General features: G+C 40.5%; 2 protein-coding genes across 2 annotated transcripts in view; both read right to left on the reverse strand.

Annotated features, from left to right (window-relative positions):
- RAD9 (cell cycle checkpoint control protein family) overlaps positions 1-18,418 on the reverse strand; it is a 98,005-nt gene that overhangs the window by 38,990 nt on the left and 40,597 nt on the right. The gene's annotated exons all lie outside the window — the stretch shown is intronic.
- LOC149207870 (uncharacterized) lies at positions 1,437-4,880 on the reverse strand. Its single transcript, XM_089393958.1, has 2 exons — positions 2,381-4,880; positions 1,437-2,249 (listed from the first exon to the last, which is right to left on the reverse strand). The coding sequence occupies exon 1, from the start codon at positions 4,312-4,314 to the stop codon at positions 2,626-2,628; it is 1,689 nt and encodes a 562-aa protein (XP_089250084.1). The 5' UTR covers positions 4,315-4,880; the 3' UTR covers positions 1,437-2,249; positions 2,381-2,625.

An 18,418-nucleotide genomic window follows, 5' to 3' on the forward strand; every position in this document is an offset into this window, starting at 1 on the left:
ACTTTGTAGGAGCTCGATATTGCCTCTGATGTATCTCTGTAATTTTGAATCATCCAGTTCTGAAATTGCGCCCTGTAGTAGCCCTCTGTGTCCTCTTTCCAATGCCACCAATCTGATCCCAATTGGATTCTCAAAAGAAGAGTTATGCCAAATCTCCCACAGTGACCTGATTATAGTCTAGTTCAGTAGAGCGAACTTGTACGACGTGCCACGTGTCCCTGTTTTGACCTTTAGCTCTGAAAAATATATACAAGAAACTACAGTTCGTTCTCTTTCTGTACCTTCTTACGAAATTTCAATCCGATGCTCAGAGAGAAAATTATGACGATTTTCCCTAGGTCACCTATTTGGAATGTAATTCAGGAGTCTGCAAAAAGACCAACTTCCTCAGATCATATCTCCGCAACTATAGCGCGAAAAGCTCTGAATTTCGGACCCGAGCTTCAGTGCGATCTCATCTCAAATGGGTTTTTTTTTTAGCATCTGAAACATCGCAAAAAAAAAAAAGTTATAGCGAAAATGCCACGATGACCTATTTGGAGCAGCGAAACCCTAGAATCCAAAGATCTGATACCAAATGTTATGAAACCAGCGAACAAAAAGATAGAAAAGATAGTTGAACGCCTTAGAGTTCAACCTCTTCGAGGGGGCAACCTCCTTTACATTACACAAATGAACAATTCTTGGATGATACAAATGACAAGACCTCCTTTTATATATAGGAGTCTAAGGAGTCATAATATAATCAGAGCCAACATAATAATAATAATGTAAGGGCACAATAATAACAATAGTGGGCTACATGGGTACAACAATATAATAAGGGGGTTGTACTAATAACAGTAAGGGGTTACGCTAGTAGTATAGGGGCCTAACAATGTGACAATGTTGGATGATATGATGTTAAACAGATGGGTTACCAATCTGACTCTTCTTATGAGAATTCTACAGATTGAGAACGTCCAAGTACCTTATATGGATTATGAATACCTCCCTAGTTGAGAGGGAGTGTTGAAATATGTAACTAGGTTCAGTCTTCATAATGACATATGTAATCATGATTTTATGTAAAGAGAAAAATAAATTTATTATTATTCTTGAGGAATGGGTTTCATGCTCAAGGAAATTTATTTAATAGGTCAAGCACCCATTGAGTGCTTCTAGGTTTGTTATAAAGTCAATTGAGTCATTGTTATGTATTGAAGACCCATTTGGGCATGTTACATATTGTAAAGGAAAATTTATTGAATCAAAATAAAATCAAAAGACCCTCCAAAACCTCATCATGGCACAAAGATCAAGCCGGCCGACATGAAGGACAAGGGCCTAAAGATAGCAATTTGTACCCCTCTCAAGCCTATAAATCAGTGTTGCACACATCGCGATCGGGATTTAATCGGCGCCGGGAAAAAAGCGGAAAAAATCGTTAAAATCGGGAAAAAATCGGAAAAAAGCGGGAAAAAATCGTTTGGCACAAAAATATTCATTTTTTTTCAATTTTTTTCAATTTTTTTAATATCTAAACCATCTACAACATAAAATAAATACATTGACACATAAATATGATAAAAAAACTAATATATAAGATGTTTAATATCATTTCTAGCGCTAAAATCACACATAACATTGAATCATGTCCTGAATAGTAAGTCCTGAGTCCCAAGTCCAACTCAGCCTCAAAATATCAACAAAAAATATGATAATGTATCTCATCATGTCATAATGTCATATACAATAAAATGAAAGTCTAATCCTATTGATTTCCTCTGCCCCTCTTGCGAGAAAATGGCACAACTTTCTCTTTCCCTCTAGATGTAGAAGCTGGTGCCTGTGGTGGTGGAAATGGCAGTGGAGTCTGACGTGCTCTAGAAGCTGAAGAACTAGTAGTAGCAGCTATAGGAGGCTGAGGTGGACGGAGACCACGTCCTCTACTGGTGGTAGTGGTAGCCCGGGTAGCCCGGGTAGGCGGTGTCACCTCCTCCTCCTGCTCCTCCAACTCCTCCTCCTCCTGCTCCTGCTCCTGCTCCTCCTCCTCCTCCTCCTCCCCCTCCTCCTCCCCCTCATCCTGCACTAACCAATCCTCAGTGGGATCCATGAGAGGCCTCTCGGTCTCAACCCTCCATTCAGCAGTGGTGTCAATCCCATCCAATGAGATGGCTTCCGTATCAGGTGTCTTCTCTAGTTGTTTCACCCACAATCGAAGATTGTAGTAGACATAGACCATGTCATTAAGTCTATGGGACTCCAACCTGTACAAAGTTCATGAAATAATAAATTAATAATTAATAATTAATATTATAAAAAAAATATTGTTTAAAACTTTAATGAATTCAAAAATTTATTTGGAAATTTGCAATATTTTAAATGTTTAAGTGTTAACCTATTGCGCTTCTTGTTGTGTATTTTTTCAAATACACTCCAATTGCGCTCACATCCCGAGGAGCTGCATGTTTGGCTGAGGATGCGTATGGCAAGATTTTGCAAAAGGGGTACTCTGCCACCATACATCTTCCACCATGCGTCTACAACAAAATTACAAATAAAATTTTAAATAAACATAAGAAAAAAATGGAATTTGAAGAAACAATGAAATTTGAAACAAAGTTACAAAGTACATACTACAAACTAAAAAATACCTGGCATTTTAACCGTCCTATCAATGACAGCCATATCAAAGCCAAATAAGCCACCTGACAACTTATATTGCTCAATTTGTCTAGAGATCTCCATACGTTCTTCTGAAGATCTCACCATCTTCTGGACACAGGTTAATAATCCTTCCACGACCTCAACATCAAAATTAAACCCACATGCATAAGAAAATGCAGGGTTCAGGAAAAGCCCAGCAGCATGAATGGGACGATGGAGTGTGTTGTTCCATCGCTCATCAATGACCTTCCATAGAAGGAGTTGTCTCTGGAACCCATCATCTCCCTTGTCATCATAGTACGACCGAATGGCTTCTTTGGCCCTGTCCATGGCTTCATACAAATAGCCCATTGCGGGCTTCTCACCATCTACCAACCGAAGAACCTTTACCAAAGGTTCAGTGACAGCGCACACCTCCTGCACTCCCGCCCAGAAGTCTTCTTGGTATGAAACAAGTCTGCAGACGGCCTCTCCTTCTGGTTTGCGGCTCATTGGCGAAGAACGCCACTCCTCTGAAACAAACATTCTCTTCAAATCCCACATAGAATTCAAGAGGGATTGAAGAGATATGAAACTCGTCGCAAACCGTGTAATGGCGGGGCGCACCAACTCTTTGTTGTTGGTGCATTTTCTCATCAAGCTAAGCACAGATGTGTGATTGTAAATAAATTTTGTGATGGTTTTTGATGAGTCAACAACCTCTTTGACAAAGGGAATTTTCCCTATGTCCTCTAACATCAAATCAATACAATGGGCAGCACAAGGTGTCCAAAATAAAGTAGGATGCCTGTCCATAAGCATTCTACCAGCAGCAACATAATTTGCAGCGTTGTCCGTTATGACTTGGACAACATTTTCTGCACCCACCTCCAAAATAAACACATCCAGCAAATCACATAAATTTTTTGCATCTTTGATTTGATGAGTTGCATCAACAGATTTGATAAACATAGTCCCCAAGGGACAACTAACCAAGAAGTTTATAAGGGTTCTCCCCTTTTGGTCAGTCCAACCATCTGACATAACAGTGCATCCTGTTTGTGCCCATGATGCCCTAAAATCCTCCAATCTTTGGGTGCAGTCACGCTTTTCATCTTGAAGAAGCCGGCCTCTGAAATCATGAAGAGAAGGGAGTTTGTACCCCGGGCCAACACTGGCAACAGCATCAAGAGTAGGTTGGAAAAATGGATTATTCCTTATAATGCTGAAAGGAATATCACTCCAGAGGAGAAATTTTGTCATCAACTTGTCAGCTTTTTCTTTTTCAGTTCTTTTCATCATTGAACCGATAGTTGGTTGTGAACCAGGTGTGGTTCGAGGAACAAAATATGATGATGCAGCAAACGGATTGACTGACGCTGCAGTAGAACCTGTGCCACTTGGCCCACTTCCTTCAACTGACCTTTTTAGTTGCCTTTTGAGTTCTTCTTTGGCGTCTCTAGTGTGCTCTAATTCTCCCAATGCTCTCATGGCTTTTTGGATAATTTCAGCATTTGTCTTTAGACAGGGCCCCACATCACGTCCAGGGATTTGTGCAAGGTGGAACTTCAACCTGTACACCCCCCCGAATATTTCCTTTCCACACAACTTGCAATACAAGTTTTGTCTATCATTCGGAGTTTTAGGGTCACCATATTCCCAGAAAGGATCCAATTTCCTTGGCATGTTTGTTTTTGAATTTTGAATTTGCAAACCTATGGAAAAATAAGGATTAGGAAATAGGAATTTAGGATTACATAAATGATAATAGTAAATACAAATTACAATTTAGCATTTGCAAAATTACAAGCTAATTATTTCCAAAATCCCAATTTCTAAACCCAAGTCACCCAACCAAATGCCAAAAAACAATGAAAAATCAAAAAAAATAAACAATGTTTAAAGAAAATGAGAAAATAAAAATCAAAAATTGGTTCTCATAGTCATAACAAATAACCCATCCCAAATCAATGAAAAATTTCCAAAAATTCTTTAAAAACAATGAAAAACAAAGTTTTTATTGAACCAAAACAAAAAAAAATTAATCTACATACCTGGTTTATGGACAAATTGGCGATCTTGGCTTGGATTCCTCCTAAAATCGCTTCGATTCGCTCCCACAACCGACGGCAACCCTCTCCCTCCCTTCTTCTCCTTCTCCTCCGCGGCGGACTGCTGAATGAATAAAAAAAAAATCGTTTTTTCCATATAAAACCCCGCTGCCCGCGCCCCCCGCGATTTTAACCGAAAAAATCGCGATTTTATCGAAAAAATCGCGATTTTTTGAAAAAATCGCGATTTTTTCGATAAAAATCGCTATAAAAAAAATGGGCGATTTTTTCGATAAAAATCGCGCTTTGAATCGGCAAATTTAAAAAATCGCGATTTTCCGATTTTATCGCGATTTTATCGCGATGTGTGCAACACTGCTATAAATAAGAAGGAATTCGACCTCATTTGGACACACAAAAGCAAGTTTGATCTCCTCAAGATAGAAGCTGGAAAAGGACGAAAAAGAAGAAGAAGATAGAGATCAAAATTTTTGGGCCTCTCTCTCTTTTTTCGTTAGGGTCTCTATTGTTACTGGGCAAGACGAAATTTTGAAGTTGCATCAAAGTTGTGAAGCTACATCAAAGCTATCAAGCTGCATCAAAGTTGTGAAGTTGCATCGAAGTTGTGAAGTTGCAAGGTCGAAGTTGTGAAGATGCAAGGTCGAAGTTGTGAAGTTGCTTCTAGATCGAAGTTATGACGCTGTTAGGTCGAAGCTCCTAAAGTTGCATCAAGGTCGAAGTCGCAGAAATTGTTGTTGGGGTCTAAGTTGCTGGAAGGTCAAAGTTTGTTGCTGGAAGTTGTTCAAGAAATAAAGTTGACGTGGTCTTGGAGGGTCTTGGTCAAGGGTCATAGGTCTAGGAATTCATCAATTGAAGTTCTATAAGAAGAGAAGAATTATGGTGGGTTTTCCTCTCAGTTGGAGAGGTTTTGGCCCCGGATGATCACCTATATCTTGTGTCCTATTGTCTCATTGTTCTTTATGATTTGGTAGTTGTTTAATGATAGAGAACCCTAATAATAATAAAGGAAAATAAGAAGTTAATAAAGTAAAGTTAAAATGCATCACAAGCAGTTATCAAAGAAGATAAATCTCCTACGCTTGTTGCCCCCTAGATTTCTCAACAGCTTGATCCCTCTAAAAAAAAATTGACCCTTGATGTTGTTGCACAGATCCATAGAAAAATTTGATTTCCTTGATTGATGAGCTAGGTGGACCATCTATTGAGTCTAGGATGGTTTTGGACCACTGGGATATCTTCAAAAATATTTTTCTTGAAATTTTCTCTTTCAAAATAACTTCCATAGACCCAAAATTTCAGATTTCCCTTGAGAAATTATTTTTCTAGCCTGTTAACCACCACCTGTGGATAGTGTATATAGGAGAAAAAATTTCTATTAGATGGTCCTCAATCGGCAGCCAACAACGCCTTGTAGCCACCAGATAGCTCGATGTGCCATTTTCTCTGCCACCTAAGCCAGCCATGTGGTCCCTCAACCACTTGTCATGAATGTATGTTTGAAGGTGGGCCTCCCAACCCCAAAGGTATGGCTTTTCATTGGTATAGTTAAGTAATTTTCCTTACTTGTCATGGGCACTTTTGGGCATGGATTGGTGGGGAGATTCAGCAAAAAGAGTGGGTTAGGCTTGTATTCTTGTCTCCATTGCCTAATTTCATGGTTAACCTTGTACCCTAGTCTCGTGGGATCCATTTATTGACCTTTGGGCTTTTGTGTTGGCACTACATGGGAAATCTCGATTTTGGTTATGTGGTCCCGCTTCCCATACCACCTACATCATTCCCCTTCCACTCATTTTAAAACCCTTCATCTATTTTCCCATCCGGGTCCACATGTGTCCACTGGGTCCACATAGGATTAGCCTTCCCACTTCCCTTGTCCACACCTTGGGTCAGGCCTAGAACAATGCCCCGAAGGTTGATGCAGCTAAAAAGAAAAGTAAAAGCATAATTTGGCCACTCTCAACACGAAATGTACCACAAAATGCAAAAAATGGTCGGGGCATACAAATTTAGCACGTAGGCAAAAGCCAAACATGAGCTCTACCCCTTACCCATGGCCATCACTCTAGTTCCTATGGGCCCTAGATGACCCTCCTCTATCATTAAGGAACCCATGATTGTCCCAACCCCTGGTGGGAAATGAACTGCCCCACCTCAAAGGGTATCCACTGCTACCTATTACACATCATGCTCTCACTCCCCTGGAGCCCCAAGCAGTTATAAAGAAAAATCAATCAAAGGCAAAAGGCATATGAAGAAGGGTGGAAAAACAAAGGTCAGGGTAACTCATGTACCACGATTTTCTCCCTCCTACACTCATATACCGAGGTGTGGGCTTCCCTTGTTATAGCTACCCAATGTACCTTGACATGTGATCTGAATGATTCTCTTGATCCCCACTTTGTTCCATCATTATATTATTTGCCACCTGCCTCTTAAAGGATGAGCTATGGACATGTCACCCCCTTTAAAGGTTGAAACCACCTAATAGGGTCCTTGGTTAACCCCTTTTTGAGCTGGGAGACACTTGTACTTAACAAAGCCCACTATGCAAGGGCGTGCCACCATGAAGTGCCCCATTGATCCCATGACTTTTAAGCATTATTACTTGATTATTATAATGATTTGTTGTATTGGAGGGCAAGGGGATGCATTGGATCTTATGCAGGATTGTAGGTGGATTCCATTTGGGCTTGGTCTCCCTATACAGGGTCCTAGCCCTCTAGAGGGCCACATTGGCACTTGTAGGGTGAGCGTTGAGAGCCATGGGCCCCCACCAAATCTGAAATTACTTCAAGAATCCCCAATAGCATTTGTTAATTGCTCCTATTCCACCTTTTGGACGAAGATGATGCACTTGGTTCACCATGCCTAGTCGGCTCCACAGATGCACCATACGCTTGGGAGATGTTCCAGGGTCCAGTGGATTGTTCCCCGTTGCAGAGGTCAAGGTTTTGTCATCATTCCAGTCCTTACAGATGGTCTACAAACACTTCCAATCCATTTAAGGACCCATGAGGATAACCTTGTGCCCTCACACCCACTTGGGAGCACCACAAGTTTTTGCTTCGAAAACAAGGGGCCAACCTCTTGTCCACTATGTTGGGAGTCCATTTTTACATCATGGCAACGTTTAGACTTCACTAGGCCTCCTCAAAGGCCCAACGACTCACTCATTCGATCATTCGACCCTCTTGAAAGGCTTATTCATGTATTATTGAGCTATTCGGTGGGCTTGTCACCAAAAGTTAGTGTTATTATGCATATTATTTTATTCTAGGGGCTAAATTAGGCCTAATTAGCTAAATTGAATTCATTAGGAAGTGCATAAATAGAAGTGTGATGGAATCATTTGATCATCATCACTTAGATTGGATCATCTTCTTGTGAGATTTTTGCTATATTTTGAGGATGAGATTTTTGGGAAGAATGGATGAATTTTGATGTTTGGATAATCTTCTTTGTCTTGGAGCTTCTATGATTGCTATTCTTGTTATTTCTGTTGTTGCATTCATGATGCTAGGATTTTCGTTATTCTATGGTTAATTTGTTGTTTTTCTTGTAACAAAATTGTGGAAATTGAATCTCTAAATAGTGTTGTATCCAATGTTTTAAAACTCTGACTCCAGTTCGGAAACAGCGGAGGGTCGGCTCCGACTCCAACTCTGACTTGATATCGACTCGGCTGGTTTGATTTCAATGACTCGTTTGTTGTAAAAAATACATTAAATATATTTTTTTACTAAAAAAAAAATGTAATTTTAAAGATTTTCATTCATGTTTCCAAACACAAAGCTTTAGAATATAGAGAGAAGACAACATATGATCAAAAAAGGCTCATGAATATATCTTTTATATCAAAATGGCACCCGATGCACTATCCAATACATACATGGATGATGATATAAAGATCAAAACAAAAACACATAACCAAGGAGGCTAGAAATGGCCTCTACAACAAAAGTAAACTGCAAAACATCATTAGTCACCAGAATGGGGGTTGGTAGCCATCATTGTTGTATACTCTTCTTCCTCCAATTTCAACCTCTATTTCTTTTTGCCAAGCTTTTTGTTCCTGAAACTTCTCAAAACTATTTAACAACTCCTTCCTAATCTCCCCAATTTGTACTGATGGTGCTTCACATGGAGTAATTTGGCTTCTAATACCAGCCAAGTGTTGTTTCAACCTATGAATACCCTCAGGACCCTCCTTAATTTTTCTATGACAAAATTTGCAATGCATTTGATTATCAACCATTTCAGCATATCCCCAAGCAGCGTCTTTCGCTCTAGGAGCCATCTTTTGAATTGGAAATGAAAAGGAAAAAATCTAAAAATGAAAACAAAAAAATAACATTGCTTCAATGTTCATTTCTTTTACAAAAAAAGACTCTTTTCAATTTCCAGATTTGCACAAAAAAAAAAAAAAGCAAAAACAGAGTTTAAAAGTTAAAAAAAAAATTACCTCTAGGCACAAACTGCCTCCTCAATGTTGCTCCAACAAACCAACTCCTCAATGCTGCTCGAATCGCTGCCCAAGAATCTCCTCACTGCTGCTCCAAAAACAAATTCCACAACTCTTCACAAACTCCTCACAAATTCTCACACAAATGCAATGATATAGTTTTGAGGAAATGAGAGGGGTTCGGTAGCTTTTATAGGGTTGGGAGAGGTAAATGGACCTCAAAATCACCCTAACGCAAATTAGAATTGGTTGTAGGGTCCAATTTCCCCGCCAAAAGACCTCGTTGGCCGTGTGTGCGCGTGGGTGACCAAGCCGGCGGGTTTGTTACCGAGTCGGTGACCGGCTCGGCTGGCTTCGTAACAAACCAGCGAGCCATTCCGTTTCATCCACCAAGCCAACCCGGCCAGGCCTTGGCTCAGTCTAGCTCGGCCGAGTCGAGGTCGGCTTGGCTGTTTCTGAAAACACTGGTTGTATCATGTATGGGTCATGTTTGAATGAATGAATGTTCCTAGAGACAATCTTGTTGTATTTGTCTTGATAAGTCACCAAATATTGCTAAACAAAGTGTAAATGACCTTGAAGTTGCTTCCATTAAGCCTTAAAGCCTAGCGAAGTTGCTTTTTAGGCCTCCTTGACAAGTGGAAATCAATCCACTCTAAATCTTCCATGACTCCATGTCTCCCAAAGGACAAAGAACTGGTCATCCTCTGGTGATCACTTTAAATTTTCATTTCTCTTTTCCACCTCCCTCCTCTTCTAGGCCTAGCCCCATTAGGTCTCCTAGGGCATCAAATTTCTTGCAAACCATCCACTCAAAAATTTTGATCTCTTAACATCTGCGTTGGTGAGTTTCCTAGGTGTCCTCGAAATGTGAAGCTATTTTAGCGATTGGATCCCAAGATATCCCAAGCCCTAACTCTGAGACAAAATTTCGCCCTTGGTTTCGTTAGACTAGTAACCTCATTGGGATCATTGCATTACCCTTCATTGAAAATTCTTTCTTTAATTCCCGTCTCCTCCCTAATTAGGACAAGCACATCATTGGTTATCCCCTTGACCTAACCTAGAGTCCACTTGGTCCCATGTGGTCCCATAACTTTTGGAAGGTAATTCTTCAAAGGCCGTTTGGAAACCAAGTCTTCATAAGGGTTCTAAGGGCTAGGTCCCTCCTTAAGGAGCATTATTCCCAAAACCTAACCCCTTAGACCCTCTTGGCCCTTCTTAGAAAGCTTTTCATCTTGCCTCTTGAGCAAGCAAGCAATATATTGAGCCTCTCTTATGAATAGGCCCCTTTAGGAATCATTCTTTTCCCTTTATTGACCCATTTATCTAGGTGATTCCCTTCATACCGGCTCTCCTCCCATCGGTGAAAGTCCGCAAAGAGTAGGGAGCTTTAGCTAAGGTGACAGTGGGCTATTGCTCCATTATTTCCCTTGACCTAGCAGTTGTCCCTCTAGGATCCCCTTTTAGGACCCCTACTAGTTTGAGCAGTAACATGGCCCAACAAATTTTTTGTGGGACCTTTTCTGCTTGGCAATGGGATTTTTCTCAACTTTCAATTTGATGCCTTTTTTGGAAAGTGCACATTCCATTTTTAATTATTTTTTCACTTGGAGAGAATTTTATTTTCTCTCACTTCAATTTTTTAACCAATTTCCAACTAATTATTTTGCCATGTTTTGCCAAAAAATAGAAATAATGACTCTAGAGAGGTTTAAATATATTTTCCACCCTCAAAGTTTGTCTAGATAGAAAGTTTAAGAGTTCAGGTGTAAATTTAAGTACTCATACCCCCTAGAACTTCTATAGGCAACACTTTTTATATCTTTACATCAAATATTACATAAAAATCCTATTTTAGAAAGGGATTTTCGACATTTTTAAAAAATGAACTCTAGACTCAACCAAATTCTGCAACACTTTACAAATGATCTAGTATGATAATTTACATAGGATTTATACACTAGGACTCACCTAAGACTTCACCATCAAGCCTCACTCTAGCTTTGGGGTATGTGTGGGTGAAAAACGCAACTAATTATTTGCAGCTGAAAAACACAAATAATTAGTTGAGGAAAAAAACTCCCTAGACTGAAACTCTTTGGTAAAAATCATAGGCTTACCTAGATGTTTTACATGGTTTTATAAACATACTAAAATCATTTTTACATCATGGCCCATATGGCTGTAGAATTTGGATTACAATTGAAGGGCAGATGTTGCAATGATGATGATGAATTTTGAAAAAATTGACTACTCTGAACTATACTCTGTTCATAGGGTAGTGACACTTGAGTAGTCAACAAGCCATAAATATGTTGGGCATAAATTACAAAATTTATAATTGCTTAGTTGAAGCTTTAAACTGTTGAACTTTGAGTGTATTATTTTTAAATACACTCCAATTGCACTCAAAACCTATAGTGCTACAAGTTTGGCTTTAGCATCTAAACACCAAAATTTTGTAAAGTAGTGGTTCTTCTACACCACAATTTCTCCACCAAACATATACAACAAATAAGAAAAATAAGACTTAATGACAAATAGCCTATTATTGTCCCTATACATCATCTCGTGATTAATCGTTTTCAGAGCTTCTTGCTCAAGTACCATCCTCTAAAGAAATGTAAGGAAACCTTCCATAACTTCACCATCAAAATCAAAATTACACGAGTAACCAAAGACAAGGTTGTAGACAAGCGTTGCTACATGAATGGGACAATGCATCTTAGTCCATCAATCATCAATCAAATCCTAGATCTTCATATATTTTTCACATCCAACAATACCATTTTCACATGATAAAATCGAATGGCTTATTTGGCCCTATCCATGGCCTCATACATGTATCCCACTGTGAGCTTATCCCCATCAACCAATTGAAGAACCTTCACCAAAAAATGCTAACTATGGACACTTCACTCCTCAAAAGTATAGTGCTATAGTTTAGTGATGACTCTCCAATCTTGTCTTGTGCTAAATGCACAATTGCACCACTCATTAGAAATGAACATCTACTTCACCTCAAAATGGCAATGGAGCACAAATCGAAGAGAAAAGAATTTGTTGACAAAACATGTGATTGTAGGATGCAACAAATCCCTATTTCTTGTGAACTGTATCATAAGGCCAAAGAACATATTCATCGTAATATATGAATTTTAGGATGCTCCTAGCCTTATATATGATCTCCTTGACAAAGGAGATTTTCCCCACATCCTCAAGCATCAAACCAATGCAATGGACATCAAATGGAGTCCAGAACAATGTGTGGTTCCTCTTCATTAGTAATGTTAGTTTTTGTAACTCGGACAGGTGTTCTAGTCTCGAATCGTGTCTATGAGACTAAGGAACATAGTGGATTAATTATCTCCAATACCTACAGAAAGTTTCCAAGTGATCATAAGGCCAAAGAACATATTCATCGTAATATATGAATTTTGGGATGCTCCTAGCCTTATTTATGATCTCCTTGACAAAGGAGATTTTCCCCACATCCTCAAGCATCAAACCAATGCAATGGACATCAGATGGAGTCCAGAACAATGTGTGGTTCCTCTTCATTAGTAATGTTAGTTTTTGTAACTCGGACAGGTGTTCTAGTCTCGAATCGTGTCTATGAGACTAAGGAACATAGTGGATTAATTATCTCCAATACCTGTCCGAGTCTTGAATCGTGTCTATGAGACTAAGGAACATAGTGGATTAATTATCTCCAATACCTAGAGAAAGTTTCCAAGTGAAATTGTCTTAATTAAATTAATTAGTCAGTTTTAATAAATTTTCCTAAGTCTAACTTAGGGAAATGGGTTAATTAATCAGGATTAATTGAGACAAATCGATTTTTCTCTAGAGACTTCTAGAAATTTATTTTTAGAAATCGACATGATCCTTAGTTGTCGATTGGAGTTAGATCGTGGTTTTTGATTTGTCAACAAGAGATTATAGAGGAGATCGATGGGGCTTTTGGAGAACACATTCATGAGACTAATTTGCAGTGATAGCAAGTGCACAATGACAGCGTGGGAGACACCAGCAGTAGGGATCAACAATGATTGAGATTGTTTTGCCGAAGAGGAATTCTTCCCAGTGATTTCCAGATTCTCAGTGACAAAAGGAGATTGATTTATATACAGAGGCCAAATTTCTCCAACCATTATGAATTATTTCAAGGAGGCTGAGTTGTTGGGGCAACTGTGAATTTTCCAGTGGGATCGATTCACACAAGAGAAGTTGAGTTTGCTCTTGAAGGATGATATTCCAATGGAGGCTAAGTTATTTTACCAATTAGTGTGAGTTTCCAAAAAGGCCAAGTAATTTTTCAAGAAAACATCAATTGGATAGATTCAATGTCACATAGGGGCCGAATTGATTTAGAGGGGTCAAGTTGCTTCCAGGGGTTCGAGTCAGCTTACAGAAGTGAAGAAATCGATTTATCGGAAGTTCGTTGTTACACGACAAACAATTGATGTAAAATTCAATTACAAAATTGTTGAAATCATAAAATCCCTCATCTGTAGAACTAGTTTTCCCGTCGGAGTTTTTCCAGGGACAATTTATCCAAAAATATCTGTGTCCAAATTTTTATGTGTGTGTTATTTTCTCAGTTATTCTGATTATTTATTTGCGAAATTGCAGTTATGTTATTTTCAATATTTGTCGTAAGTAATTTACAGAAGACAAATAATCTGCAAAGATAGAAGATTAATAACTGGTCACTGCAATTGAAGTTTCACAAGTAACTTGTTGGCAACCATGTAATAAGTTGCATTAATTATTATTTGCACAACACATTACATATCAATCTCTTGCATAAACCCATCCAACTATGCCCATAACAGTTTTGCATCTTTCACATGTGTTGATGCATCAACAGATTTAACAAACATTGCACCCTCGAGACAATGCACCAAGAATTGAGGTTCCTACCCTTCCCATCTATCCAACCATTGGATATCGTCATGCATCAAATAGCCTCCAGTGACATATTTAGGTACTTCAATCTAGTATTGATATCATTAATTTTTGTTTGAAGAATTGGCCCCCACAACTCCTCGAAGTAGGGCACTTACACCCTAGACCAACAATAGTGACAACATCAAACATTGACTAGAAGAATGGACTGGAATTTTTAATGGTCAAAGGTATGTCACTCCAGAAAAGACACCTCCCCACAACATTGTATACTTGCTTCTGCTTTATTTTGATCATTGATTGAATGGAAAGTTGTGCCCCATCTCCAAATCTTGGAACAAAAAAATGGGAGGTCCTCACGGAAGGTGAACCTGTGGAGCACCTCTCACTATGCTCAATCCTATATGTGTCTGTGATTCTCGAGGATCTAGCCACTCTACTAATAGTAATTTAAATGTTGAGCCCTGTTACCCACCACTTTGTGGGTGACATCCCCAAGAGAAATTTTTCTCCATGGTGAGCCTTAGCCGACAGCCAGCAGACCCTTTATGCCTCCCACTAGCTCGTTGTGCCATTTCTCTGCCACCTGAGCCAGTCATGTGGTCCCTCACCCACCTGTATTGATCGTATATTTGAAGGTGGGCCCCTCGAATCTAAACGTATGTCTTGTCATTTAGTAATTGAGTATTGGGTTTACTTATCATGGATACTTCTAGGTATGGATTGATGGGGAGATTTGGCGAAAAAAGTGGGCTTAGTTTGTGCTCTTGTCCCCTTGATCTCTTTTGGTTGTTACCCTTGGATCTTAGTCCCGAGGGATCTCCTTTATTGACCATTTGGTTCTAGGGTGGTACTACTTGGGAAATCCTGACTTTGGGTGCATGGTCCCGCTCCTTTACCTGCACATAATAATTCCTTTCCACTCATGATACCCCCACTCATCTTTTCTCTCACATGGGTCTACATTCCCATTCTGGTTCCACATAGGGCTAGCCTTCCTATCCCCTTGGCCCTACCTCAAGTCAGGCCTAGAATGCCCCGAAGGTTGAACCAATTAAAAGAAAAGGTGAAAAGCATAATTGGCCACATTTAACAAGAAATTGTACCACAAAACACAAAAGATGGTCAAGACAAAATAATCATCATGTGGGCAAAAGGCAATGCATGATCTTTACCCCAATCCATGGCCATCACCCTGGTTCCATAGGCCCTAGATGAACCTCCTTTATCATTTAGGAACCCATGATTGTCCCAACCCCTAGAGGGCAATGAACCGCCCTACCTAAAAGGGGGTAATCACTGTTATATCTTACATATCATGCTCTTGTCCTTTGAGCCCCTAGCAGTTAATTAAAGAAATTCATAAAAGGCATATAAAGAAGGGTGGAAAAAACAAGGTCGAGGCACCACATGTACCACGATTGCTCCCTCCTACACATTACATACCCAAGTGCAGGCTTGCCCTTATCTAGCTACCACTTGTGAAAATTTATGAATCTAACACATCAGAAACCCCTACTGCAATATCTGGTTTACTAACTCCTACTTGTTCTTTACATTAACAAGTTATTTAATAACATAAACATCTAAGTAAACACAATTGCAACCTTCACAAATATACAAATCAACAATTGAAATAAACTGAGACAACACAAGGGACATCATTATTTTTGGACAATTATCCCCGAAAAAACCCAATGCGGGAAAATCGGTGCAACATATATGAGGGTTTTATTATTAAGCAAATTTATGAATACAACTAGGGTGCTAGAAATGGCTCACCCTTCAGAGAATATCCTCGGCAGTATAACGTGATAGATATTCCGCCAAATCAGCAACCAAATGAACAATCCCACAATGACTCTAGTTGTTCCTTGTGTTGGACAGCGAAAGCTGCTCCAAGCACTCCTCTAGAACTGCATCACCCTTCCTCGGCTCTGCATCAACTGATCAGCTCGCAGGCTGCCCCACAGACTCTCCCAGCACTACCTCTGAAGCCCTCTTCAACTTTTGCATCAGCCTCTGCGGCTTCTGCATCAACCTCTACGGCCCTTTGCACCTTCTGCGCTAGCCTCCTTAGCCTCCGCGCTAACCCTCCTAGGCTTTGTGTTGCCTCTTCCGACACTTTGCTACCTCTCTGATATGTATTCTTCAGCCCTGGATCAAAATCCCTTGCTGAAATGCCCCACTGCAACTAATCTGTAACTCGATTTCCTCAGCAAAGCTAGCCCCAGAAAATCGAATTCTTGATCTCTCTTGGTGTGTCTCCAACTGACCCTTAAGCCTCCTCTTATACTTTTCCTGTTGACAATTCAACAACCGAGATTAAGTCCCTAATCAACGACTAAGATTAGATTTGGCTTGATCCTCGTCTCTTAGAACTTTCTCACCCGTTTTATATTAATACACATTAATATTTTAATTTTCCTAAATTTAGACTTAGGAACCCCATAAAAATATTAATTATTTTAATATCTCTTCATCCGAGTGGAATTTCTCCAAACAATTTCTGGGTCTTGGAGATCTCATGCGCTTTAGCCTCTCCACCAATTTTCATGGCTAGAGCACATCTGATGCTACCAAAAATCAACACTCCCTCTTAGCGAGGAATGTGTTGTAGTAATGCTTCACCATATGAACATCACACTGATCTTCCGCATCGGTACCTGTGTTGATGCTTGGCCTGTTGCCTCACATCCCCTGCACTACTGCTTCCTGTACTGCTGCCCATGACACTGCCACTGCCACATCTGTACTGCAACTCCCTCTCAACACGCTGCATCATGTTGCCCATAGCACTACCACTGCTCACTGTTGCATTGCAACTCAGTTATCAAGAAGTAAGTAACTAACTTCACCCAAATACTGACATCCCGGTCAGTCTAGAAGCCTCGTGATGTTGAAGCTACCTCTACTGCTATCCTCTGCTCCCTTTGTTGCCACTGCGCTGCTGCAAACACCTTTGTGCCTATCGCACTGCTGCAACCTCCACTGCACTGCCTCAGATTTCTGCACTCTAGCACTACCTTGCTCCACCCAACACTTGTCATCATGCTACTGTCGTTGAGGGCTCCTGTAGATGTATGTGATCCAAGAGTTTGGGCACCTCAAGGATCCTGCCCCTCTTCTTAGTCCTCTCGACTACAGCTCTATGTCTCCCCACCTCTTCTCTAGAGGCGCATGAGCACTCATGGCACAATCGTCAGCAGTCTCGACATCCTTCTCCGCCTTTGTTGGAGCTGCCTTTGAGTCGGAAGCTTCTCCCTTACCTTTCTTCCTGGGGCACTAACATGCATAATGTCCTAGCTCCCCACAATTGAAGCAACTGACCTTGGAGATGTCCTTCTTCTTCCTCTTTTGAACCCCCCGCTGTCCCTCAAATGCTAGAGCCGCATCCTCCTCCTCCTCTCTCTTGATTCGAGCCCCCTTGCTGCTACTCCCCGCCTTGGTCAATCTCATGAGCTCTTCCTGTCGAAGAGCTGCCCACATCTCCTCCTAACTGAGGAGAGTCGCTCTGCCCAAAATGCTTTGGACAAATGTCTCCCACTCCTCGCAAACTACATTCAGCACAATACTGACCATGAACTCTGGATCCGGTGTAGACCCCACGGAAGTAAGTTGATCTCGAATCCCTTGTAACCTGAGAAGAAAGTAATCTATCTCCTCTCCTTTCTACATCTGATATGACCTCAATTGATTCTCCAATAACATCTTCCACTACACGGAAGAGCCCTCGTATAAGGTGTTCAAGGTCTCCCACATCTCCCTTGTTGTTGACTTCTCAGCAATATGTGGTATTACATGATCCTTGACCCCGTCTAAGATGATGTATTTCGCCTTCGCTTGGGCCTCCTCATACTTCTCATTAGCATCAGGGTCAACTAGGACAACTACAGTTTTCAAGGCATAGTCCTTGATGCGATGTTTATCCAAGATTGCCAGGATCCTGGCCTTCCAGATGACAAAATTGGAAGCCTCGTCCAATCTGTCCTGATCCCTCAATCTATTACTACAATCTCTGCTCCTCTTCTAGACTCCCTCTGAGTCTCGACTTCTCTCTTGGAAATCCTCCTGCCAACTGTCAAATCACTCCTCTCTAATCCTCCTTTGCCGCTGCAACTCGGATCTAGATTTCTTAGCTAGAAATCTGTCGAGGTAGTGCTTCCCTCTACCTTGGTTCCGCCTCCTTAGACACTGTTCCGCACTGACAGAAACAGCGTCCCACCAGCCCCTCAAATCAAAATCTGCACAACTCCCTTAGCCCTGGCAACTGAAGAACCTGAGCCCTTCAGGCTCTGTGCAATCACGGTGTAGGCTGAATCTGCTCCTCTCGACCAAC

Source organism: Pinus tabuliformis, chromosome 1_2 (genome assembly GCF_031772625.1).
Source record: "Pinus tabuliformis cultivar Carrire ecotype Pingquan chromosome 1_2, CPIR1, whole genome shotgun sequence".
Lineage (NCBI taxonomy): Eukaryota > Viridiplantae > Streptophyta > Pinopsida > Pinales > Pinaceae > Pinus > Pinus tabuliformis.

Coding starts and splice junctions, on each gene's coding strand:
- LOC149207870 (XM_089393958.1), bottom strand. CDS start 4,314: ATGCCAAGGAAATTGGATCCTTTCTGGGAATATGGTGACCCTAAAACT.